Source organism: Rhinopithecus roxellana, chromosome 5 (assembly GCF_007565055.1).
Source record: "Rhinopithecus roxellana isolate Shanxi Qingling chromosome 5, ASM756505v1, whole genome shotgun sequence".
In the NCBI taxonomy this organism is placed as follows: Eukaryota; Metazoa; Chordata; class Mammalia; order Primates; family Cercopithecidae; genus Rhinopithecus; species Rhinopithecus roxellana.
The window spans coordinates 44,399,134-44,424,607 of record NC_044553.1 but is presented as its reverse complement, the minus strand read 5'-3'; the positions used below and the strand labels follow the sequence as shown (position 1 = coordinate 44,424,607).

The window sequence follows — 25,474 nt, the reverse complement described above, 5'->3', positions numbered from 1 at the left end:
GAGAGAATTAGTATTCTGAAATTACACAGTATGAATTTCTTAACATATTTTTGGAAAATAATCTTTTTTACAGTCATCTAGACTATCTTTTATAGAAAGATATATATATCTAAAATATAGAGATAGTCATCTAGACTATAAAAGATATATATTCTCTGAGAAAAATACATCAATACTAGAGAATAATTAATAAAAGTTTATCTCCCAAAACACTAATGCAGCCTAGATGACTGGCCTAGATTATGTGATAAAATCTACAATAAGTAAGTTATATTTTGAATTACATATGACACACCTCTAGCCTGTGAACAAAATTTCCAATTTTTAAAACTAAGGAACTGTAACAGCCTATGTGATACATATATTTTAAGTTTTTTCTCCCTCTTCATCTGTAAGAAATAGCCTAATTTCCAGATGTGAACTTGATGAGTGTTAAGACTTGGTGGTGATAATGAACGAAAAGTAAATTAAAGGAATAAAGTAGTAGGTAGACTTGGCCAACATCCTTTATTAATGGGAACTCTTGTTAATTATATTAGAAGGTACTCTAAATATGATTTTGTAGGAAGATGGAAGAATATCCTATGTAAAATGGTGCTGTTCAGTAAGCTAGGAGGATTCAGAATTATACTGCAATAATTTGGATAGTCTTATTCTCAAAAGGGAAAATAAACTAGGCACAGTGGTATGCACCTGTAGTTACAGCTACTTGGGAGGGTGAGGCAGGAGGACTGCTTAAGCCTCAAAGTTTGAGGCCAGTCGGGGCAACACAGTGAGACCAAAAAATAAAAAACAAACAAACAAACAAACAAAAACAGAAAGGGAAAATTAAGTGTTGAAAAACAGGCTTGCTTTCTCAGAACTGAGTTTTGTTAAATGGCTTGGCTTAAATGCCAAGCCACTCATAACTTCACATCAAATAAGGGCCTAATTAACCCTAGGTCAAAAATTATTAGCATCATTTTATGATTAAGATTTAGAAGTACTAACCTATTAATTTATTTCAGAAAATTAGATGGAGAGTACCTAATATGTTATACTCACATATCTCAAAAAATTTAAAATATTGGTATGAATTCATGGAACCTTTGCTGTGTTATTAAAGAATTCTACAGACTTCCTTAATTTCAAGCCTATCTTATACCCCTGAAATGGTATGCAGTTTTAAATATATAAAGGCAAGCAGCTGTTCAAAAGATTCATCTTTTTGGGGAGGGAGTATGTGGAAATTAAAGGAATAGAAAGGTATAAAGCACAATTATAACAGAATACATAAACTGTTAAGATTTCACAGATTCTTTATGCTGTAGTACCACGTTTCTTTTGTCACTGAGGGATCAAGAAACAAAATTGTTCTAAGAGCAGAATTATTACAGTATTACCATATTTGCAGTTGTTCTAATTTTGAAAAATCACTGTGTTTTAGCTGTAAATCCATTTGAAGTTTCAGAGATTATGACAGAGTAACCCAAGAATGATAAAGAAGCCTCTTACCCCAAGCCATTATTAAATCAAAATTGAAGGGTGAGGGGAATTCAGGGCAAAAAATAAATGTTGGGCTTTAATAATATTTCAGTCTTTGTTAACTTTCTACAAATGATTAAAAAAACTAACACATTTCAAATTTGGAAAATATCGCCATTTGTGAAATAATTGTATTATGATGCAAATTCATTTACATTGAAATTTCAGGGATATGTTTGCAATTAGCAGCATGTTGTTAAAGAATTCTATCCTGAGAATCTCATTAGATAGTGATGCAAACTACAGTTATCATTCTGAGAACAAAGGGATCTTGAATGAGTAATCAATAGCAACTGGCAGAAAATGAGACATTAATTATGATCCTCTCTAGTGTTTTGTCTAAGACAAGATTTCATTAAATGCTTTGTGCAACCTGAATAGTTCTAAGTCATTACTAACACTTTGGACAATATATTAATTTGCAGGAGGAATGAGGGGGGAAACAGAAAAACAAAAGTGAAAGAAAACCTGAGATGCTTCTAATCCTTTCCTAGGTCAATAAAAAACCACCAGCCATCACTAGCCAACTGTTACATTGGTTCTTTTACAAATCCCAAATCTTATAATCTCAACATAGCCTCTTGAAAACTTAATATTGTCTATACTTAAAGTATCATGCAAGTTTGAGAAGATAATGACAGTCATCCATCAAATGTATCCTGTGAATGAAATCAGCCCAATCTTTAAAAAAAATTGTTTTTTTTTTTTTTTTTTTTTTTTTTTTAGACAGAGTCTTGCTCTGTTGCCCAGGATGGAGTGCAATGGCACAATCTCGGCTCACTGCAGCCTCTGCCTCCTGGGTTCAAGCAATTCTCCTGCTCACTGCAGCCTCCGCCCACTGGGTTCAAGCAATTCTCCTGTCTCAGCCTCCCGAGTAGCTGGGACTACAGGTGTGCACCATCATGCTTGGCTAAATTTTTTTTGTATTTCTAGTAGAGATGGGGTTTCACCATGCTGGCCAGGCTGGTCTTGAACTCCTGACCTAGTGATCCACCTGCCTCAGCCTCCCAAAGCGCTGGGATTATAGGCATGAGTCCTGTGCCCAGTCAATCAGCCCCATCTTTCTAGCTTAAAAAAAGAAAACAAACGGCCGGGCGCGGTGGCTCAAGCCTGTAATCCCAGCACTTTGGGAGGCCGAGACGGGCGGATCACGAGGTCAGGAGATCGAGACCATCCTGGCTAACACGGTGAAACCCCGTCTCTACTAAAAAATACAAAAAACTAGCCGGGCGAGGTGGCGGGCGCCTGCAGTCCTAGCTACTCGGGAGGCTGAGGCAGGAGAATGGCATAAACCCGGGAGGCAGAGCTTGTAGTGAGCTGAGATCCGGCCACTGCACTCCAGCCTGGGCGACAGAGCGAGACTCTGTCTCAAAAAAAAAAAGAAAAAAAAAAAAAGAAAAAAAGAAAACAAACTACGCATGTAATATTACAGTGCTAAAACGTGATAATCTAGCAGTTTCAGTTTCCTAATCTTCAATTACGAGTCGCAATAGGAAATTTTACCATCTTAATTTTTCTTTTTCACTAATTTTTTTTTTCTCAACTTCCCTCCCAAATCTTTTATCAGCCAATGAGAAGATATCACAGTAGAGCGATCCGGGATGTATATCACTAAAGACAGACTTCTTAGAAATAAAAGAAATACGAAGAGAACAAGCTAAATGTCATTTTAATATATCCAATATTTAAATAATTACATATATGCAATAAAAATGACTTTCCTTTAGGAATGTATAGGCTTCCATAAAAAGTTCAACTTCCAAAAATGCTATAGGAGATTTTTTGAAAGCAGAGTCTTATGAGGTTAGTAGTGAGCATATTCTAAGTATGTCTACTTCAAAGTGAGTTTTTCTGAATGTCTGAATTTATTACTCTCTTATTAAAAAGGGCTAACTGAATGTTTTCCTATGTGTTACCAGTATGCCTTTGCGGCTTTTCTTTAATGAATACAAAAAAGCCAGCTGTGTGAGGTACTAACATTAGAAGAACAGGAGATGAAATCTTATTTCTCTTTGGTATTTGTGGAAATGGTGTTATGTAGTCCTACTATTTTCAGAAGAGTTCTAATACTTTGAAGTCAGCTTCTCTTTAATACTAGCTTTAACATGGAACAACTAAGTATCCTCTCTTCTCAATCCCTTGCATTTTCGTAAGTATAATTAAGAGTAAATAAACCCCAATATAGTATTAGGCATATAGTTAGGCATGCAGTACTTCATAAACTGAAAATTACACACTGGACATCTTCAAAACATTAAACTTTCTAGTTTAGAAAATTTCATATACACAAAAGTAGGGAAAAAAAAGTACAATTAACCTTCATGTTAATTGTATCACCCAGCTTTGACAGCTGTCAACCAGCTTTGACAGCTAGCTGTCAACATTCTGTTGTTCCTGCTTCATTTGTTCTGCCATCTCCTACCCCTTGTTACATGCTCCAAAACTGACAATAATCCTTTATCATGTAATAGCCAGTATGTGGTCACCTCTTTTTTCTGTTTTGAGATGGCATCAAATCTCTACCCATTATTTAATAGGCTCTTTTCTCCTGAAATAAGTTTATGAAAGAATAAATGGACTTTCTGAAACTGCTTCCAAAGAGCACTAAGTATCATCAAAAGTATAACCATCAATTTTCATGGAGAGAACAGAAACAAAGAAACAATGAATGCAGCCTGGGAAACATGGCAAAACCCCGTCTCTACCTAAAAAATATAAAAATTAGCCGACTGTGGTGGCACATGCCTGTAGTCCCAGGAGGCTGAAGTGAATTACCCAAACCTGGCAGGTCGAAGCTGCAGCAAGCTGTGATCACGCCACTGCACTCCACCCTGGGTGACAGAGTGAGACCCTGTTTCACAAAATAAATAAATAACTAAATAAAATAAAAATAAAAGAATGAATGAAGCTTTTTCCCTGCCAAGTAAGCCCTGCATAATCCAACACTCTCTCTCTGGCATTTTAACAAAAATAGGACACTACAAGTGTCTACTGACTGGGCACGGTGGCTCATGCCTGTAATCCCAACACTTTGGGAGGCTGAGGCAGGTGGATCACCTGAGGTCAGGAGTTCGAGAGCAGCCTGGCCAACATGGCGAAACCCCGTCTCTACTGAAAACACAAAAAGTTATCCGGGTGTGGTGGGGGGAGCCTGTAATCCCAGCTACTCAGGAGGCTGTGGCAGAATTGCTTAAACCTGGGAGGCAGAGGTTGCAGGGAGCTGAGATCATGTCATTGCACTTCAGCCTGGGCGACAAGAGCGAGACTCCATCTCAAAAAAAAAAAAAAAAAAAAAAAGTGTCTATTGCCTGATACTCCAAGATTAGACTTTCTTTCCACAAAACAACTATGTTCCAAAAAACCCAGGAAACGCAGATCACTTCGCAGGCAGCTGATGGCTTGTGAGCCTTACTTATACGCTCTTTCCTAGATTACACGGTTCAGATTCAAACAACATTTTCTCAGTGCCTACTGTGTGCCGACTAGTGTGCATGTATGTCCCTTTCACATGCTACCTTATAAGTCAATCATCTCTGGATAGCTTTCACATCATTCCAAGAGCTAATCTTATGTTTTCTTAATCTTCATGACTCCAACAATTCCCTAAATCACCAATCTACTCCCCAAAGGAGGACTAGATTGTTAGCCCTGGAAATCACTTGACTTGTGAAATCTGCAAGTCCAATATTCAACTCTTTGACATAACCTCCTGTTCTTATAGAGCCATTATTCTCTTATTACTTACTGCACGTGTTCTTTCACTGCATAACAACCAATATCTTGACCTTTTTTCCAGTCACAAAGTTTAATCATGGCTTCATTTCCTTCCTTTGAAACCTGGTCTATTACTTTAACCATTCTCTTATCCCTACATCAATTCTCCTATCCTTCTAATATTGACCAGTTATGAAATCTTGGGAAAATTATATAACTTCTTGAGGCTTCAGGTTCCTCAGCAATCAAATGGGAGGAATAATAATAACTGATGCAACAGCAGCAACAATACCACCATTTGAGTATGTGGGGACTAAATGAAATTATGCTTATAGGGTCAAGTGACTGATACATGCTAGTTATTACATAGTATCATCATTGCTAACCTATCTAACTGGCCTGCAATCCTGATCACTATATTGATTCAACCATTTGCTGACTGTGCTTACACATGTAGTTTGCTGGGTAGTATTAGAATAAAAGTTGAAGCACATACACAACCATATAGGTTAGTGTCAACAGCAATTTCTGGTCACCAACCTCAGATGGATCATCAATACCATTTGGAAAGCCTTTTACTTGTCACTAGAGAGTTCATGGAATTGAGGAACATTTTTAAGGTCTTCTACTTCTTTTTCTTTAGAGACAGGATTTCATTTTGTCACCTAGGCTGGAATGCAATGGTGTGATTATAGCTCATTGTAACCTTGAACTCCTGGGCTCAAACAATCCTCCTGCCTCCACCTCCAGAGGAGTGGGAATACAGGCATGCAACACCATGCCCCTTTTAAGGTCTTTTATTTCAATCGAACAACAGGTACTGTAATCTCTCTATTATAAAATACCAGTAAAGTGGATGTGTACCCTCTGCTTGGAAACATCCAGTGAGAGGAAAGTCATTTATCTACCAAGGTTTAATATTCTACCCCATTAACAGCTCAACACATGATAATATTTCTTTTTAAAATTAAGCTGAAATCTGGAACGCTTAATTTCTAACCATTGTCCAACTTTTTAACCTTCAAAGTTACAGAAAAGTTGAATTATGCTTCAAAAACTTAAAAGATGCTCTTCATGTTACTTGAGTAACTAACTTCTTAGTTCTCTGAATGAGTTGGTTTACGTATGCCTGTTCTGAAACACGTTTGCTCAGAATAGAATATAGTACCAACTTTCTTGTTCTAAATATTATGTTTCTAATAATTCTGTCCAAGACTGAGGCTACTATTAGGTTTGTTGTTACATAAAGATCAAGATTGCAGTTTAAAACAACTAGTTTTAATTAATCCTCTTGGAGAAACAGCAGGCCAGTGTAATCATGTTACAAAGCAGAAATGATCTTGTCCTTGACATTACCATAGAACAAAAGTCTAGAAGGGACTGGAAACTTGTTAATTCACTGTACTTAAATTTCCTGTCATGAAGAGAAAAACTGTAGAAGCCTTAGGTAACCTTACAGAGTTGTAGAAATCCCTCTTTTTTTAAGAGACAAGATCTTGCTCTGCCACCCAGGCTGGAGTGAAGCAGCATGATCATAGCTCATTGTAACCTCAAACTCCTGGGCTCAAGTGATCCCCCTCAATCACTTGAGTGATCAGCTTCCTGAGTAACTAGGACTACAGGTGCACATTACCACCTGCAGTTAATTTTTAATTTTTTTTTTTGTAGAGATAGGAATCTTGCTAAGTTACCCAGGCAATTTGAACTCCTGGCCTCAAACAATCCTCCTGCCTCAGCCTGGAACGCTTTATATATCCTGGATATCAGTCCTTTGTTAAACGTACGTTTTGCAAATACTGGACTTCTGGACTGTGGCTTGCCGATGTATTTTTTTTTTAACCTATGTCTTTTGATAAGCAGAAGTCTTTAGTTTTTGTTTTGTTTTCTTCCCCTAAAGAGACAGGGTCTTGCTATGTTGCCCAGGCTGGCCTTGAAATCTATAACCCAATTCAGGAAGAACTAACATCTAAGTGACAGTAAGCCTTCCAACAGATGTTTTCACTGTTGACGCTTTGCCATCTTCTGTTACATTTTTCCCTCAGTATTTCATGCTTTGGATACTACTATACGCAGTACTATTCTGTTAATTTTATTTTCTAATTTTCACTGCTAGTGTACAGAAATACAATTAATTTTTTAGATTCACTTTGTATCCTATGATACAGCTAAAAGTACTATTTATTTTTAGAAGTTTTCTTGATGATTCCTTAGGATTTCCTATGTACACAAACATGTCATCAGCAAATTCAACTTATTCCTTTCCAATTTCTATGACCTTCTTTCTTGTCTTCATACACTGGCCAAAACATAAAATGGTGAGAATAAAAATTCTTTTTTTTTTTTTTTTTTTTTTTTTTTTGAGACAGAGTCTAGCTCTTTTGCCCAGGCTGGAGTGCAATGGCGCAATCTCGGTTCACTGCAACCTCCGCCTCCCGGGTTCATGCCATTCTCCTGCCTCAGCCTCCCGAGTAGCTGGGACTACAGGCACCCGCCACCATGCCTGGCTAATTTTTTGTATTTTTAGTAGAGATGGGGTTTCACCGTGTTAGCCAAGATGGTCTCGATCTCCTGACCTCGTAATCCGCCCATCTCGGCCTCCCAAAGAGAACAAAAATTCTTACCTTGATGCTGACATTAGGTGGAAAGCATTTAGTCTTTTATCACTAAGTATGCTGTTAGCCATATATTTTTCCATGTTTGTCTTTTATCAAATTGAGGAAGCTACCTTCTATTAGCTTGCTGAGAGATTTTATCATGAGTATTCAATTTTGTCAAACACCTTTTCTGTATCTATAGAAATGATCATATTGTTTTTCTTCTTGATTCTGTTATAATGTGGTGAACTAAATACATGGATTTTCAAATCTTAAACCAAACTTTCACTTCTGATACAAACCGCACGTGTTGTTTGAGTATTGCCAGGATGTTGCTCACCTGATAAAAAGAGCTGAGAAATGTTCACTCCTCCTGTTTTCTAAACTAACTTGTATAAGATTGGTATTATTTTTTTCCTAAGCATTTGAAAGAATTAATCATTTGAAAGAAGCCATATGACACTTATGCTTTCTTTGTGGGAAGGTTTTTGACATGAATTTACTTTCATTAACAGATATTCAGGCCGGGTGCAGTGGCTCACGCCTGTAATCCCAGAACTTTGGGAGGCCGAGGCGGGGGGATCATAAGATCAGGAGTTTGAGATCCGCCTGGCCAATATGGTGAAAATACAAAAATTAGCTGGGCGTGGTCGCAGGCACCTATAGTCCCAGCTACTGGGGAGGCTGAGGCAGGAGAATGGCCTGAACCCAGGAGGCAGAGGATGTAGTGAGCCGAGATAGCGCCACTTCACTCCAGCCTGGGCAACAGAACGAGACTCCATCTCAAAAAAAAAAAAAAAGATAAACATCTATTCAGATTTTGTTTCAATTTGTCTCCTTTTGGTAAGTATTTTCCAAGAAATTCATTTATCTAATCCAAGTTGTCAAATTTACTGAATTAAGTTATAATGTTTATTATATTCTTTTTTTTTTTTTTTTTTTTTTTTTTTTTGAGACGGAGTCTCGCTTTGTCACCCAGGCTGGAGTGCAGTGGCCGGATCTCAGCTCACTGCAAGCTCCGCCTCCCAGGTTCACGCCATTGTCCTGCCTCAGCCACCCGAGTAGCTGGGACTACAGGCGCCCGCCACCTCGCCCGGCTAGTTTTTTGTATTTTTAGTAGAGACGGGGTTTCACCGTGTTAGCCAGGATGGTCTCGATCTCCTGACCTCGTATATATGATTCATAGCAGTAACCTCTCTGTCATTCCTGGTACTGATAATTTGTGTTCTAGTTCCCTTCTCCTCGTTAACTGATCTAGCTAGGAGTTAACCTTATGATTTATTTCAAATAGACAAATTTTGATTTTGTTAGTTTTTTCTATTACATTGATTTCTGCTCTTACTTGTAGTATTTCCTTCTTTCTATTTATTTTGGGTTTACTTTGTGCTTCTTTTTCTAGCTAAGTTCTTAGGGTAGAACCTAGATCATTCACTGTACATCTTTTTTTTTTTTTTTTTTTGAGACGGAGTCTCGCTCTGTCGCCCAGGCTGGAGTGCAGTGGCCAGATCTCAGCTTACTGCAAGCTCTGCCTCCCGGGTTTACGCCATTCTCTCGCCTCAGCCTCCCAAGTAGCTGGGACTACAGGCGCCCGCCATCTCGCCCGGCTAATTTTTTTTTTTGTATTTTTTTTTAGTAGAGACGGGGTTTCACCGTGTTAGCCAGGATGGTCTCGATCTCCTGACCTCGTGATCCGCCTGTCTCGGCCTCCCAAAGTGCTGGGATTACAGGCCTGAGCCACCGCGCCCAGCCACATCTTTTCTAATATAAGCATTCAAAGGTACATTTTCCTTCCAGGCACTCGTTTAACCGCACCAACATGTTTTGTTATCATATTTTCATTATTATTCAGTTAGAAATACCTTCTGAATTTCCTGTGGTTTCTTTTTAAAATGATGGGTCATTTAAACATGTTGCTTAACTTCTGAACATTTGGTGTTTTTCTAGATATCTTACTGACATTGCTTTTTGAGATAGAGTCTTGCTCTGTTGCCCAGGCTGGAGTGCAGGAGTGCAATAACTGCTCACTGCAGCCTTGAACTCCTGGGCTCAAGCAATCCTCCTGCCTCAGCCTCCTGATACCACACCTGACTAGTTTTCTTTTTTTTTTTTTTTTTTCTTTTTAATTTTAGTAGAGACAGAGTCTAACTATGTTGCTCAGTCTGGTCTTGAACTCCTGAGCTGAAGTGATTCTCCTGAATCTGCCTTCCAAAGGGCTGGGGTTACAGGCATGAGTCACCACACCCAGTCTTATTGACATCTAATATAACTTTGCTTTTTATTAAACTTTTATTTTATATTCAGGGGTACATGTTCAGGCTTACTATATAGGTAAACTCGTGTTGGGGTGGGGGGGTTGTTGTACAGGTTATTTCATCACCCAAGAAGTAAGCCTAGCACCCAACAGTTATTTTTTCTGATCCTCTCCCTCCTCCTACCCTCCACCTACAAAGAGGCCCCAGTGTCTATAGTTCCCCTCTTTGTGTCCCTGAGTTCTGATCAGACTTCTTATTTAAGTCTTTTGTGTCCAAAGAACATACTTTGTATGGTTTCAAACCTTTCCAATTTACTGACACTAGTTTTATGGACCAGCATATGATTCCAGCCTGTTAGTGTAATGTGTGCCCCTGAAAGGAATTTATGTTCTTCAGTTGTTGTATGCAGAGTTCTATACATATCATTTAGGTCAAGGTTGTCGATAACTAGTTAATTTTGTTCTACATCTTATACTAAACTTTTTGTCTAGTTATTCTGCAAACTGCTAAGACAGAAGTATTCAATTTTTCAAGTATGATTGTCAATTTGTTTATCTTTCTCTTTAATTTTATCAATTTTTGTTTTGCTGCATTTGTTTTGAAGCTTTCTTATTAGGTGTATACATATTTATCATTGTTGTCTTTCTGATGTATCAACTCTTTTATTATTTTACTATTATAAATGTCTGTATATGATACTGGGTATAACAGGAAAAAAGAACAAGGAAAAACCAAATGGTATAAGCTTATTTCCAAACAACTAAGAGTTAAGTAAGGTACAGTTTTTAAAGTTGTCATTTTCTCAAGGGTGTAATACCTGAACTCAGATGAAACTTCACACTTTCTGAAAAAAACCAAGACCCTGCCATCTTCTACATTTAAATACTTAGAGAAAAACTTATCAAACTACTTGAATAAATATGTGCTTAAGAGAGCTAAATGAAAAACTTTGCTATACTGATAAAGGATTTTTCACTTAACTGGTAGTTTTTAAAGTAATATATCTATTGTTAATAAAGACGCCAGCTTCTATGCTCTGTGTTTGATCAATAAAAAAATTTAATTGCAGAATGATCTATCAGTGTTTCCAGTAATACTGTGACATGAGTTTCTTTATAATGGCTCATCAGTTAATGTGATTGCTGTGAATGTAATATGAGGACACTCATTTAGCAACATATTATTACATCATCTTAACATGAAGTAAGGCCCATCAGGCATTATTAAATTAGTCTGAATTTTGCAGTATGTCAGCAGCATTTTATGTACATTAATAGCAGAGTTAATGCCCCTTGGGGGATTCTGTTGAAGAGAAACGGTTTCAACGTGGTGTTTGGGTATCATTTTGGAGTCACTATTTGTATTTCCTTGGATTTGCTTTTGTCGCTTGTGAATAGGTAACACAAAATGGCAGCGTTAAAGTGTATTTTTTGTCCCTCCTCTGACTCATTATAATAAACACTGTTTGGAATACATGTTTTTCTTTGAATAGTTTGTCCTTGCTGCAGAATAATCTTTCCACTCTGCTGAATTTTAGGCTTCCTCTCTGGGGCTCACAAATTGCTTCTACGAATTCTTAAAAAAAAAAAAAAAAAAAAAAGGTATCTTTCTGTCATTTGAATATCCTTAAATCTTGTATATAGCAATATTGTTATTTTGTATCAAACATTCTAGTAGCCTTGTTCTTCTCTTTTCCATAGGCCTTCCTGATCTCTCCAAAATATTTATAAACTGTTTGTCAAACAGCAATCATATAGTTTCCTCTAAGGATAACTCCTATTGGCTTATACAGAGGAGTTGGCATGTACAGAGGAGTTGGGTTTCTCAAAGCACGAACTCTAGTCCATGTGAATCAAAATCACCTGGACATTCGTTAAAAATTTAAATTCCCTCTGGGAGTGGTGGCTCTTGTCCGTAATCACAGCACTTTGTCAGGATGAGGCAGGAAAATTACTTGAGCCTAGGAATTTGAGACCAGCGTGGGCAACATAGTGAGACCCCATCTCTAAGAAAGAAAATACAGAAAAATTAGCAGGGCATGGCGGGTGCATGCTTGTAGTCCCAGCTACTCAGGGAGGTATATGAAGACCCAAATTACCTTTTGTTATGTGGGCCACATGAATTTAGAAATTTAATATTATGTATTTATTTTTTGAAATGTTTTCACAAGCCCATACACTTTAACCTTCAGAGACCTACTACCCAAGTGGAAGCAGAAACTGCTTATCTTATCTTTCAGATGAAGAAATCAATGCAGAGATGAGACTTGAACCTAGGTCTCTTGACTAAACCTTATATCCCTTGAGCCCAGGAGGTCTTGTGAGCGCCACTGTACTCCAGCCTGGGTGACAGAGTGAAACCCTGTCTCAAAAAAAAAAAAAAAAAAAAAAAAAAAAAAAAAAAAAAAAATCCCTATCTCCTTCTCAAACAAATTAAAATGAAGGAAGGTAATAAAGGCACAGAGTTGAAATCTGAGGGATTCCTATGCTGAAGTATAGTCATATAGCCAAAACACTCAAGCATGAGTTTAGGTTTCCCACTTGCTAGATATGTAACCTTAAGCATAATACCTTACAAGAACCTCTGTTTACTACTCTGCAAAATGAGTTGTTGTTAAAAGAATTAAATGTGATTATGTTTAGTTCAATGGCTAGTTCAGTTAGTGCTCAGCAAATGGTAGCAAATGTTATTAGAGTGCTACACATTTAGATTTAAAATAAATGTCATTTGATATGAGAATTAAATCTGGTACAAACGCACATTAATCCTTGGTAAAAACTGTTACGATTCCCCTTTGCAAAACTGGACAATTACATTAATAGAACTTACTGCTGACTCTAACTAAACAGCAATATCTTTGCCAAGAGGGTATAAAAATGTTAAGTGAAAACATTTGAACATAATAAAAACATTAATATAAGCATGGACTATGATTTTAGATGTAGCTGTGGTCTCAAAAAGCTTACAATAGTGTTTTCTTCCCCTCTCAAGTTTAGCAGTAACGTTAACATTTGACCAGTGGCTCTCAAACATTTAGGTATCTTAAAAATAATATTAAAGATCCAAAATATCTTTTGTTATGTGGGTTACATGAATTGAGAACTTTAGAATTATGTATTTATTTTTTGAAATGTTTTCATTAGCCCATACAGTTTAGCCTTCAGAGATCTACTAAGTAGGTGGAAGCAGAAACAGCTAATCCTATCTTTCAGATAGAAATCAGTGCAGAGATGGGACTTGAACCTAGGTCTCTTGACTCTAAACGTTTTGTCTTACCCCCCTCAACTGACATTTACTGACCTTCTACTGTATGATCAGGAACTGAGAAGAGCACTTTCATACATCTGATAAGTAAACAAATTTGTTATGGTTATAAGGTATTCTTATACTATGAGAATACATGTAAGATTCAACACTGCCTAACTAAGCTGCTGTCTTATATTTAAGATGAAGATGAAAAGACTTTCAAGGCCCTGAAGCAGGGTGGCAGACAAGTTAACTTAATGATATGTCACAGAGGCAGTCTGCAGAGCTTATAAGCTTAAACCTACACGATTCTTTGTAGTTACTTTTATCAATCATTCATTGTCCAAATGATATAACTTAGTTTGGTTATTTATTTGTTTATTTTTGAGACAGAATCTTCCTCTGTTGCCCAGACTGGAGTGCAATGGTGCAATCTCAGCTCACTGCAACCTCCGCCTCCTGGGTTCCAGCAATTCTCCTGCCTCGGCTTCCCAAGTAGCTGGGATTACAGGAATGCCACCATTCCCCGCTAATTTTTGTATGCTTAGTAGAGACAGGGTTTCGCCATGCTGGCCAAGCTGGTCTCGAACTCCTGACCTTATGTGATCCGCCTGTCATGGCCTCCCAAAGTGCTGGGATTACAGGTGTGAGTCACTGCGCCCAGCCGCAACTTGATTTTTAAAATTTTGTTGTACTCTGAAGAGATTCAGAAGAGTGATGGTTAGGTGGCCTACAAAACTCACACAATGAGTACTAATAGCCAAGATCAGAAATTAGATCCACAGCCTCCAGTTTAAGTCATTTATGAACTAAAATTCAGACTATGAAATTCAAACAGTAACTTGTATCTTAAAAAAGAATGAGTTCTGATATCAACTATGAATTGCAGAAATATTACAATCACCAATCCACATCTGATATGGACCAAAAAAGAGGGTATTTTGATTTTCATCAATGGATATTGCTAAAACTATACAGAATAAATCGTATATCTTAGTTGGCCTTAAAGTATTGTTACCTTTGAAAGAGGTCAGAAAGGTACCTTAATGGAGGCTAGATGTTCAACTGCTGCTTTTCTATTTTTTACTGTGATCTGAATAAGCACTTACATTCTTTGGTTCTCTGCAATTTTTAACTAGGCATGATCGGTATGCTGGTAAATGTTTAACAACTGTTTAAGAAAATGGAAGCCCTGAATTGTAACATTTTTGGATTTCCACAGTGTAAACACTTCCTTGATGACCATTTTTTTGTTTTTATTTTTATTTTTAGAGATGCAGTCTTGCTACATTGCCCAGGCTGGAACTGTACTACTGGGCTTAAGTGATCCTTCTGCTTTGGCTTTCCAAGTAGCTGGGACTACAGGTATGCACCACAGTGCCTAGCTCATAATAATCAATTTTAAGATACCAGTGTGATGTCAACCATGCTTGCTAAATTCCTAAAAGTTTAACAGATTTGGCTCTTGTGAGCTAGTAAGAGCTGGTAAAGCAAAACACTGGCTATGACACAATGCTAATCTATATATATTTTAAATGACTAGGATAAAATAAAGCTAACCATAAATGGAAAATAAAGCAATCATTAGTAACACTAAAACTTTAAAAAATCACTTGGATGAAAATAGAGTAAGACTGCTTGGTCTGAAGCCAAGAAATCTGAGTGTTGGTCCCGTTACTACCCCCAACTCTATGATACTTAACAAATCACTTATTCAGACCATGCCTATTTGCCATTAAGGACATGGGAATAGATGATCCTTAATTTTTACAATATATTGATTTTCTCTCTCTCTCTCCCTTCCTTTCCTTCTCCCTTCTTTCTCTTCCTTCCTTCCCTCCCTCCCTCCCTTCCTCCCTTTCTCTCTCTCTCTCTCTCTTTCAGACAGAGTCTCACTGTCACTCTGGATGGAGTACAGTGGCACAATCATGGGTCACTGCAGCCTTCAACTCCTGGGCTCAAGTGATCCTCCTGCCTCAGCCTCCCAAGCAGCTGTGACTACAGGCATGCACCACTACACCTGGCTGATTTTTACATTTTAAGTAGAGACAAGGTCTCACTATGTTGCCCAGGTTGGTCTCCAACTCTTGAGCTCTAGGGATTCTCCCACCCCAGTCTCCCAAAAGTACTGGGATTACAGGCGTGAGCCACTGTGGCCAGCCTACTACAATACATTATTTTATAACGGGAAGGCATATCACAAAACAGGATGTTATGTAAAATTCTCTTAGAGGCACAATTATGAAATATGTATTAAATGGAGTACTATTAGCACAGCAGTTAAAACTGGCTCACATGCCCATGCCTGAAATTAGGGTGGGCCCTCATGTAAAGCATGCATATGGCAGAAAACAAATTTAATATGTTCTGCCTTTCCTTTCTATTCTTTTTGGCTTGATTCTGATGGAAATCTGCAGGTGAATTGTGTGTTCAGGATTCTCAGTCTAAAGATATGAGGAAAGGCCGGGCGCGGTGGCTCAAGCCTGTAATCCCAGCACTTTGGGAGGCCGAGACGGGCGGATCACGAGGTCAGGAGATCGAGACCATCCTGGCTAACACGGTGAAACCCCGTCTCTACTAAAAAATACAAAAAACTAGCCGGGCGTGGTGGCGGGCGCCTGTAGTCCCAGCTACTCAGGAGGCTGAGGCAGGAGAATGGCGTGAACCCGGGAGGCGGAGCTTGCAGTGAGCTGAGATCCGGCCACTGCACTCCAGCCTGGGCGACAGAGCAAGACTCTGTCTCAAAAAAAAAAAAAAAGATATGAGGAAAAAGGCAGAGAAGATGCCCATTAGCAGAAGCACAAAATGCTAGAGAAGGTAGACAGTTGAAACAAAAATTCCAAGTCGGGGAGGGTGTGAAGCCTAAAAATCGGTAGATGCAGGACTGAAAACAAAATACTTCAATATTAATGATCAGTTTGACATTACAGGATATTCAAGCTATGCAGATCAATCATGTATTTTTTATGTACCAGCAATTATGTTTTCTGTGAGAAAATACGCAAAAAAATTTCTCAGAAATGACAGGTATTTTGGAAAGGGGTAGAAAGATAACTGCTACTTTGTTTCCAGTTAAAATGGAGGTGGGTTATGAAAATCTTTGATGATAAAGACAGCCTGGTAAACTGGGGAACTGAAACAATTTTAAGCGGAGAGAGCAAAAAAAACAACATTTAGTTACAAATTAAACAAACAGTAGTGAAGTAAATTGGATAATTTCTATCTCATCTATTAATAGAGTCTTTATGTGTTTAAAAACCATCTCATTGCTTTTTTTAATCATTAAACTTACTTGACAGCCTGGTAATCCAGTATCTCTGCTGTACAGGGAAAATGAGCCTCTCTCTGATGTTTTTCCTACAAAACAAAGAAATTAACTTTATATAAAACCCCTCATTTATTGACAATCAAAATTCTAGACTATTCATGGTAATTATATTGCAGTTTAAAAATAGAACAAATTAGAAATAAGAGGATACAATCCAGTAATTTGTAAAAACTTGCTATCATTTCGGTCAGTCTGAGTCAGATTCTGGGGAGGATGTAGTGACTCATGTCTGTAATCTCAGTACTTTGGGAGGCTGAGGTGGGAGGACTGCTTTAGTCCACTAGCTCAAGACTAGCGTCGGCAATAGTGAAGCCTGTCTCTACAAAAAATAAAAAATTAGCATGCTGATACATGCCTGTATTCCCAGCTACTCAGGAGGATGAGGTGGGAGGATCACTTGAGCTACATAAAGTAACATGTAAATACTTTATTTTCAATGCATAGTATTTTAAAACACATTTAAAAGAATGAAAAAGACATTTATACAGCCAACAATATGGTCCATGTACCCACTAGTTAGAATGTTTTCCCATGTTTGCGTCAGATTGAACCTTCTTCTTTCTCTCTCAAAAATTAATACAGTATTGGGCCGGGCACGGTGGCTCACACCTGTAATCTCAGCAGTTTGGGAGGCGAAGGCGGGCGGATCATGAGGTCAGGAGATAAAACCATCCTGGCTAACACGGTGAAACCCTGTCTCTACTAAAAATACAAAAAATTAGCCAGGCATGGTGGCACGCGCCTGTAGTCCTAGCAACTCAGGAGGCTGAGGCAGAAGAATTGCTTGAACCCAGGAGGCGGAGGTTGCAGTGAGCCAAGATCACATCACTGCACTCTAGCCTGGGCGACAGAACAAGACTTTGCCTCAAAAAATAAAAAAAAAAATAAAAAAAAAATTAATACAGTATAGACATAGCTCAAACCACACCTCTGGATAACCATTATCATAATATTGATGTGCATATTTACCATGTATGTTTTGTACTCTTAAATATATATTCATACTCTCGAACAATATACATTACTGTTTGCATTTAATACATTTAACAGATGGAATTACATGCTATTTATCTTGAAACCTGCATTTCCATATATCATGTTTTGAGCTATGTGTTGATAACAGATCCCTAGTTTGGGCATCTTTACTGCTATACAATGTTCCATTATACAAATAAAACCAGTTTATATATTCCCCTACCGAAAGATAGTTTTTATATTTGTTTGTCATGAGCAGTATTGAAACAAATATCCTTGCACGTCTTGTAAAAACACACACACACACACACACACTCTCTCCTTCAGGATAGACACAAATAAGGGAAACTGGTAGATTAAAGGATGCTAACTTTCAGCTTTACAGGCACTGATTACCTTACTATTCTCAGAAGTCACCATGCCCATTTATATTCTTCCCAGAGACATGTAAGAATTCTTGCTGTGGCGGGGGGCAGTGGCTCACGCCTGCAATCTCAGCACTTTGGGAGATAACCTGCCCGAGGCAGGCAGATAACCTGAGGTCAGGAGTTCAAGACCAGCCTGGCCAAAATGGTGAAACCCCATCTCTACCAAAACTACAAAAACTAGCCAGGTGTGGTGGCATGCACCTGTAATCCCAGCCACTCGAGAGGCTGAGGCAAGAGAATCATTTGAACCCAGGTGATGGAGGTTGTGGGCAGTCAAGATTGTGCCATTGCATTCCAGCCTGGGTGACAGAGTGAGACTCATCTCAAAAAAAAAAAAAAAAAAAAAAAAAAGAATTCTTATTGTGACTATACCCACTGATACGGTTTGGCTGTGTCCTCACCCAAATCTCGCCTTGAATTGTAGGTCCCATAATCCCGACATGTAGTGGGAGGGACCAGGTGGGAGGTAACTGAATCATGGAGGCGGTTACCCCTATGCTGCTGTTCTTGTGATAGTGAGTTCTCACATGATCTGATGGTTTTATAAGGGGCTTTTCCCCTTTGACTTGGCACTTCTTGCTGCTGCCATGTGAAGAAGGATGTTTGTGCTTCCCCTTCTGCCATGATTTTAAGTTTCCTGAGGTCTCCCCAGTCATGCTGAACTGTGAGTCAATTAAACCTCTTTCCTTTATAAATTACACAGTCTTGGGTTATGTCTTTATTAGCAGCGTGAGAATGAACTAATATAACCACAGTTCAAAACTTTCATGGCCAAGTATCAGGAATAGTATGGGCCAGTTCTTGAGGGAGAATGGATGTTAAGTCTTCACAGCGTTAACAGTAGGGTACTCACTCATGTATTCAATATACTAAGCGAATTTGCAATGCAGCATTTTTGAGGTTCAGTAACTAACGCCCCCAAACATGGTGCTTTGACATGCTGGATTGAAGCAGCAGCCTCAAGGTCTCTCTAAGTCATGCCCTCTCCACCAGACCCCTCCCCACAATCTTCTGATTTTTGCAAAGCACAGAATGAAGTTGTTCTCTGAAATTCCCTATTTATTTAGAAACCGGGGCTGCCAAAGAAGAACACAACTGTCTTCCCTCAGTTTCAATAATTCCTTCTATGCCAGTCATTCTAAGTTGGCATTTCCCTTCAGTCTCTGCCATCTTCTTGTTCCAAGAGGATTTCTGATCCATTCTGATTAGATGCAGGAAAGGCTGTGTGTGTCAGAATTCCAAGTGTACAATCCTGTAATGGTTTTATTTTGTAATAACTAGTTTTACTTAATTAATTCATTTATTTATTTTGAGACAAGGTCTCGCTCTGTTGCACAGGCTAGAGCATAGTTACATAATTACAGCTCACTGCAGCCTCCAACTCCTGGGCTCAAGCAATCCTCCCACCTCAGCCTCCCAAGTAGCTGGGACTATAGGCGTTTGCCACCACGCCTAATTTTTTAAAATTTCATTTTTAGTAGAGACAGGATCTCACAGTATGGCCTAGGCTGGTCTCAAACTCCTGGGCTCAAAAAATCCTCCTACCTCAGCCTTCCAAAGTGCTGACGTTACAGTTATGTGTTACCACAGAGGCCTGGCATTATTATTACAAGGATTATTTTGCCTATCTAAAGGGTTAATAGATGTCAGATTTAGAATTGTAAAACTTCTACATCAATCAGTCAGCATGACATGCATACTTTAATGAAAACGATACTGGTCCATTTCTAAGGCTTTTAAAAAATAATTATGTATCATATCAATAAACAATTTTGAACATCCTATTCATGTGTAGAGTTTTTTAAATTAGTGAACTACATTTTTTATTGATTGATTTTTTTTGAGAGGGAGTCTCACTCTGTCACCCAGGCTGGAGTGCAATGGCATGGTCTCGGCTCACTGCATCCTCTGCCTCCTGGGTTCCAGCGATTCTCTTGCCTCGGCCTCCCAAGCAGCTGGGACTACAGGTGTGTGCCACCACACTTGACTAATTTTTGTATTTTTAGTCGAGATGGGGTTTCACTATGTTGGCCAGGCTGGTCTCGAACTCCTGACCTTGTGATCTGCCCACCTCGGCCTCCCAAAGTGCTGGGATTACAGGCATGAGCCACCACACTCAATCATGAGTTAATAATGTATTGTATTTTGACTCAAATGTCCTAGTAAGAACTCTTAAAAAAAAAAGTTGAGGTGGAAAAAGGAACAAGGTTAGAGGTGAATATTAGCTCTGTTTTTAATAATGTACAGCTTTTAAACACAATCTTAATTATCTGTGTGGAGGCTACCGATATAATAGATCATTTTAAAAAACCTAAAGTTTCAAACTTACTTTCCTGTGCTTATTAACATTCCTAAAATTTCTTATCCTTTCATAAAGGACATTGAATTCAGAGAGAACAAAAACTAATTTAACATAAGCTGAAGATGTTACAAAGTAAAAGTTTCTTCTGAAATGAAACTTGATAGCTTGTTTTCAAAATGATACTTAATCTATTCAAATAAGAATTTGAAATGTAAATACATTTTTATTTCAACTTTCATTTATTATAAACTAGTTATTTTCTTAAGGACTTATAAATTTGAGTATCCTTGAAATATAACAATGCATACTCAGTCTAAGACTTAGGAGGCATTCATTTTTAATTCTTTCAAAATTACTTTTCACAAGAACTATTTTCATGAATTAAAATTAATCATATACATTATCTTTGTTTTATCTCAGGCATCTGACATCAAAAATCTTTGGCAATTTTTAAACATAAAAATACATAAATGAAGTATACAGACAATTTTAACCGGTCAACTTCAGCTGAAAACAGTTTAAGAACTACTAGTAATGTAACACATATCTAATTTTCCTTGAAGTACCTATGAAAAAATTATTACAAAGAATTTTCTGGGATAGTCTAATACAGGTTTTTTTTTTTTTTTTTTTTTTTTGAGACGGAGTCTCGCTTTGTCACCCAGGCTGGAGTGCAGTGGCCGGATCTCAGCTCACTGCAAGCTCCGCCTCCCGGGTTTACGCCATTCTCCTGCCTCAGCCTCCCAAGTAGTTGGGACTACAAGCGCCCGCCACCTCGCCTGGCTAGTTTTTCATATTTTTTAGTAGAGACGGGGTTTCACTGTGTTAGCCAGGATGGTCTCGATCTCCTGACCTTGTGATCCGCCCGTCTCGGCCTCCCAAAGTGCTGGGATTACAGGCTTGAGCCACCGCGCCCGGCCTAATACAGGGTTTTTACCAGACCCTTGTGTTGCGGGGGTGTGGGTGTGTATAGGTATGGATGTGTGCACATGTGCATGAGCCTCTTGAGTGGACTTTTCAGAATCATGATTATAAACGTACAAAACAAAATGTAAGTATTTTAATGTACAACGCCATGTAATTGTCAAAACGTTCTTTTAAAAACCTCGTATTTCCTATAATTTATTAACACATTAATAAGATTTAGCAGCAGGACTAATAATAATTTTAAAGTATAAATAACAGTTTAAGATATCTGCAACAATTATGATATGAAAATATCTATTGTTCTATTGGTGACAAAAACTGTAGGCACTGTTTGGACTATTTTGCTATCCTTATTCAAAATGGAAGGCCATACAAACTTTCACTTAGAGATTGGTAAAAATAAAGATGACAATTTTTTCCCATTCAAGTTCACTGATTTTCCTTCTGTCCCGGGATTCTCTGGACCCCAGGTTAAGAAACCCAACTCTAATAGAATAGCAACATATTACTGAAAAATATACAAGAATAATACATATATATGTATATTAAACCATCAGATTCATAACTTGTGTGCAAAAGTATTTTAAGTAGCACACGGTTTACATTAACCAGATTCAGCATTTTCTGACCTAAACTAAAAATTGCTCAAGAAACGACAGATAATTTTGACTAACTTACATAGTATTTAAAACATTTATTCAATTTATACAGTATTTAAAACATTTACTCAAGAAACAGCAAATGACTGAAGTTCGTAACATTATTTTCTCCAGACATATAAACTCTTAGAGGCATTAGTTACCCTAACAAATATTCTCAGACTTAAAAAAAAAGTTATCTTGCTCTCTACCTTACTAATAAGTTGCAACCTTTCAATGCTTACAGAAACACAAACTATTGCTATTCTTTTGACATAAGATACAATCGGCAGTCAAATTGAAGGTGGGAGTGGACAGGCACAGTTCTACATTCCCATTTCTCTCCATCTCAATTACAAATATCCAAGCACTGACTAGACAGAAGAATCTAAGACCCATACATTCCATCAAACATTTATGGGCTAGTCACTGACAGATGAAGAGGTTAGGAGATGAGGAAGACACAAGCTTCTGGCCGGGTGCTGTGGCTCATGCCTGTAATCCCAGCACTTGGGGAGGCTGAGGTGGGAGGACTGCTAGAGCTTAGGAGTTCAAGACCAGCCTAGGCAACATAGTGAGACCTGACCTTTATTAAAAAAAAAAACAAACAAACAAAACTTAGCTGGGCATGGTGGTGCATACCTGTAGTCACAGGAGACAGAGGTGGGAGGATTGCTTGAACCTGGGAGTTTGAGGCTGCAGTGAGCTATGATCATGCTACTGCATTCCAGCCTAGGAGACAGAGCGAGACCCTGTCTCAAAAAACAAAAAACAAAACACAAACAAAACAACCCCTGCAAGCTCTACCCTCAATAGGTGCCAAACAATGAAAAAGCTTACAGCCTACTGGATGACAAAGTTTTAGAAGTACTGCTACATTTGTTAGATATTTAGCTCTTTTTAGTGACAGAAATCTAGTATTTGATAATATATATTTATTAAAAATACCACAAAAGTTTGAAGGTGCCTGATATGGTTTGTGTGCCCACCCAAATCTCATCTAGAACTATAGTTTCCAAAATCCTCACATGTTGTGGGAGGAACCCGGTGGGAGGTAATTGAACTATGGAGGTGGTTACCTCCATGCTGTCCTTATGATGGTGAGTTCTCACGAGATCTGATGGTTTTATAAGGGACTTTGCCCCACTTATGATGGTGAGTCCTCATGAGATCTGATGGTTTTATAAGGGACTTTGCCCCACTTTGCTCTGCACTTTTCCATGCTGCCACCAGGTGAAGAAGGATGTGTTTGCTTCCCCTTCCACCATGATTGTAAGTTTCCTGAGGCCTCTCCAGCCACGCTGAACTGTGAGTCAATTAAACCTCTTTCCTTTAAAAATTACCCAGTCCCAGGTATGTCTTTGTGAGCAACCTGAGAGCAGATAAGCCACAATCCACACTTGGAGAATGGTGTTCAGTTTCACTCTTCCTTCAACATGCAAATTTAGACCAAAGCAATTCTACAATACTCTCATGGTGTGTGCTCTGTTCTTATCAACAGAAAATAATGTACTGACGAGGAAAGAGCCAGAGATAATGATAATGGAATATAAAGCCTGCTCAGCATTTCTTTCTGCAGCAGTACAGTAAATACCTAAAAACTTCCAGACAAGTTTATTAATTTCAATGAATAGATACTATTCAAGAAATAACTGTTGCCTTCACAGGTAGCAGTACAAAATAGAATAGCTTCCCTATCTGTATGAAAGCCAATATTACTTCTGTTCATTTTTGTCAGATATTCTGATTTGCATTCATAAATTTGAATTCAGCATATTTTACACAGAAAAACTCCATGTGTTATAATTTAAGTATTTAGTATGAGACTGGTTTTTCTTAAAAGCTAAAAGCTTAACCTAGAAACAATTCTTGGATGTTTCAAAAAAGTTAATGAGATCAACATTACTATGTTCAAAATGAAGTATTTCAATGTGCAACTCATGTGAGCTTTTCCATATTTACTTTTCATAGAAACAATGTGAAACCCTTATATAGACAAATCTAAATATTTGTGCACATATCTAAATTTGATGACAGTTTTATGAGCAGACTATCCTCCTCCCCCTTGAGTGTCTTTGAAAACTCATTATTTACCTTACCTTTTTGTTCGTGGAGAACTTACTCCTCTTTTGTGGGCAAACTCTATCAAAAATACCATACAATTTGAATCATACTAACCATATGGAGAAACACCAAATGCTAACTTACAAAGTGGGCAAATCTGCAATGCCGTAGAGTATGAGAGCAAAGACCTGGGAATTCTGAGTACTTACTGGATTCATCTCTTGGCTCTTGTTTTGGTCTCACTGAGTGAACTGGGAAAGTTACATGTCACTTAACATCAATGACCCCACTCACTCTTTTAGGAAAATCAACTGAATAACATGTATCTCCCACAGACCCTGCACAGTTTAATTAATACTTATAAAGTATTCAGAAATTCTTGTCTAGAAGATACTGTTAGAATTACAGACTTTATTTTGGTAGTAATCTGCTCAAACGTACAGAAAAAGAATCTAAAAAGGATCTTAATTTACCAGATTTTTTGTTTTTAAAGAAAAGAGAAAGGGGATTTTTAAATCAACGCTTGCCTATTTTCTTCACAACAATTTGTTTAAGCATTATTGGCTAACATTTGTGCCAACCACACTGCTGGCTACATTGAAGATACTTAAATATCTAGTGCCAACAAGCACAGCTGCTGGACTCTCTATGCCCTCCTCTTGTTCACTCCATGCCAAATTACTCACACAGCTATGAATGATGAGGCAGCAGCATAGGAAAATGCCAAGTGTGAGTGAGATTAGTGATAAACCACAGGATCCCTATAGAGGTCAGTGATTAGCAAGTTCCCAGTTGTAATCACTTTTCTAACCCAGCCTTTATCTCATCACATATGCCATCTTAATTTTGCACCAGCTTCCTGTGATGTGCATCAGAACTGTAAGCAGCTTCCCAATCAATAATTCTGGCAGAATTGCTAAGGTGCCAATGGAGTATCCTGTTATCCTGATAAAAGCACACAGTCAGACCTGGGCAATTTGAATCGGCTTTATAAATGACTTTCTAGGCTGGGTGCAATGGCTCATGTCTGTAATCCCAGCACTTTGAGAGGCCGAGACTGTGGATCACTTGAGCCCGTGAGTTCGAGACCAGCCTGGGCAACATGGCAAAAACCCAACTCTACAAAAAAACACAAAAAATCAGCTGGGCATGGTGGTACACACTTGTAGTCCCAGCTACCACGGGGGCTAAAATGGGAGAATCACCTGAGCCCAGGAAGTCTAGGTTGCAGTGAGTCACGACTGTACCACTGCACTGCAGCCTAGGCAACAGAATGAGATACTGTTAAAAAAAAAAAAAAAGAAAAGAAAAAAAAGAAACAACTTTGAGACTTTAAAATCTGTGATGAAGTATTCTAGGATTTAAGCATTCACCAACTCAACTACCCTTCCTCATGCTCTCCACCTCTGTCCCCTTAAAATCAGATTTGCAAATTAAATATAAATAGGTGAGGATTAGAAGGTCTACAGAAAACAGTTTACA

At 38.2% G+C, this 25,474-nt stretch overlaps 1 protein-coding gene across 6 annotated transcripts in view; it reads right to left on the bottom strand.

Moving 5' to 3' along the window:
* TCF12 (transcription factor 12) overlaps positions 1 to 25,474 on the bottom strand; it is a 379,427-nt gene that overhangs the window by 109,376 nt on the left and 244,577 nt on the right. For all 6 annotated transcript variants that reach the window (XM_030930025.1, XM_030930026.1, XM_010374267.2 and 3 more), the window contains one exon: positions 16,623 to 16,687. In XM_030930025.1, coding sequence (XP_030785885.1) covers positions 16,623 to 16,687 — 65 coding nt within the window. The remainder of the gene's footprint in view (positions 1 to 16,622; positions 16,688 to 25,474) is intronic.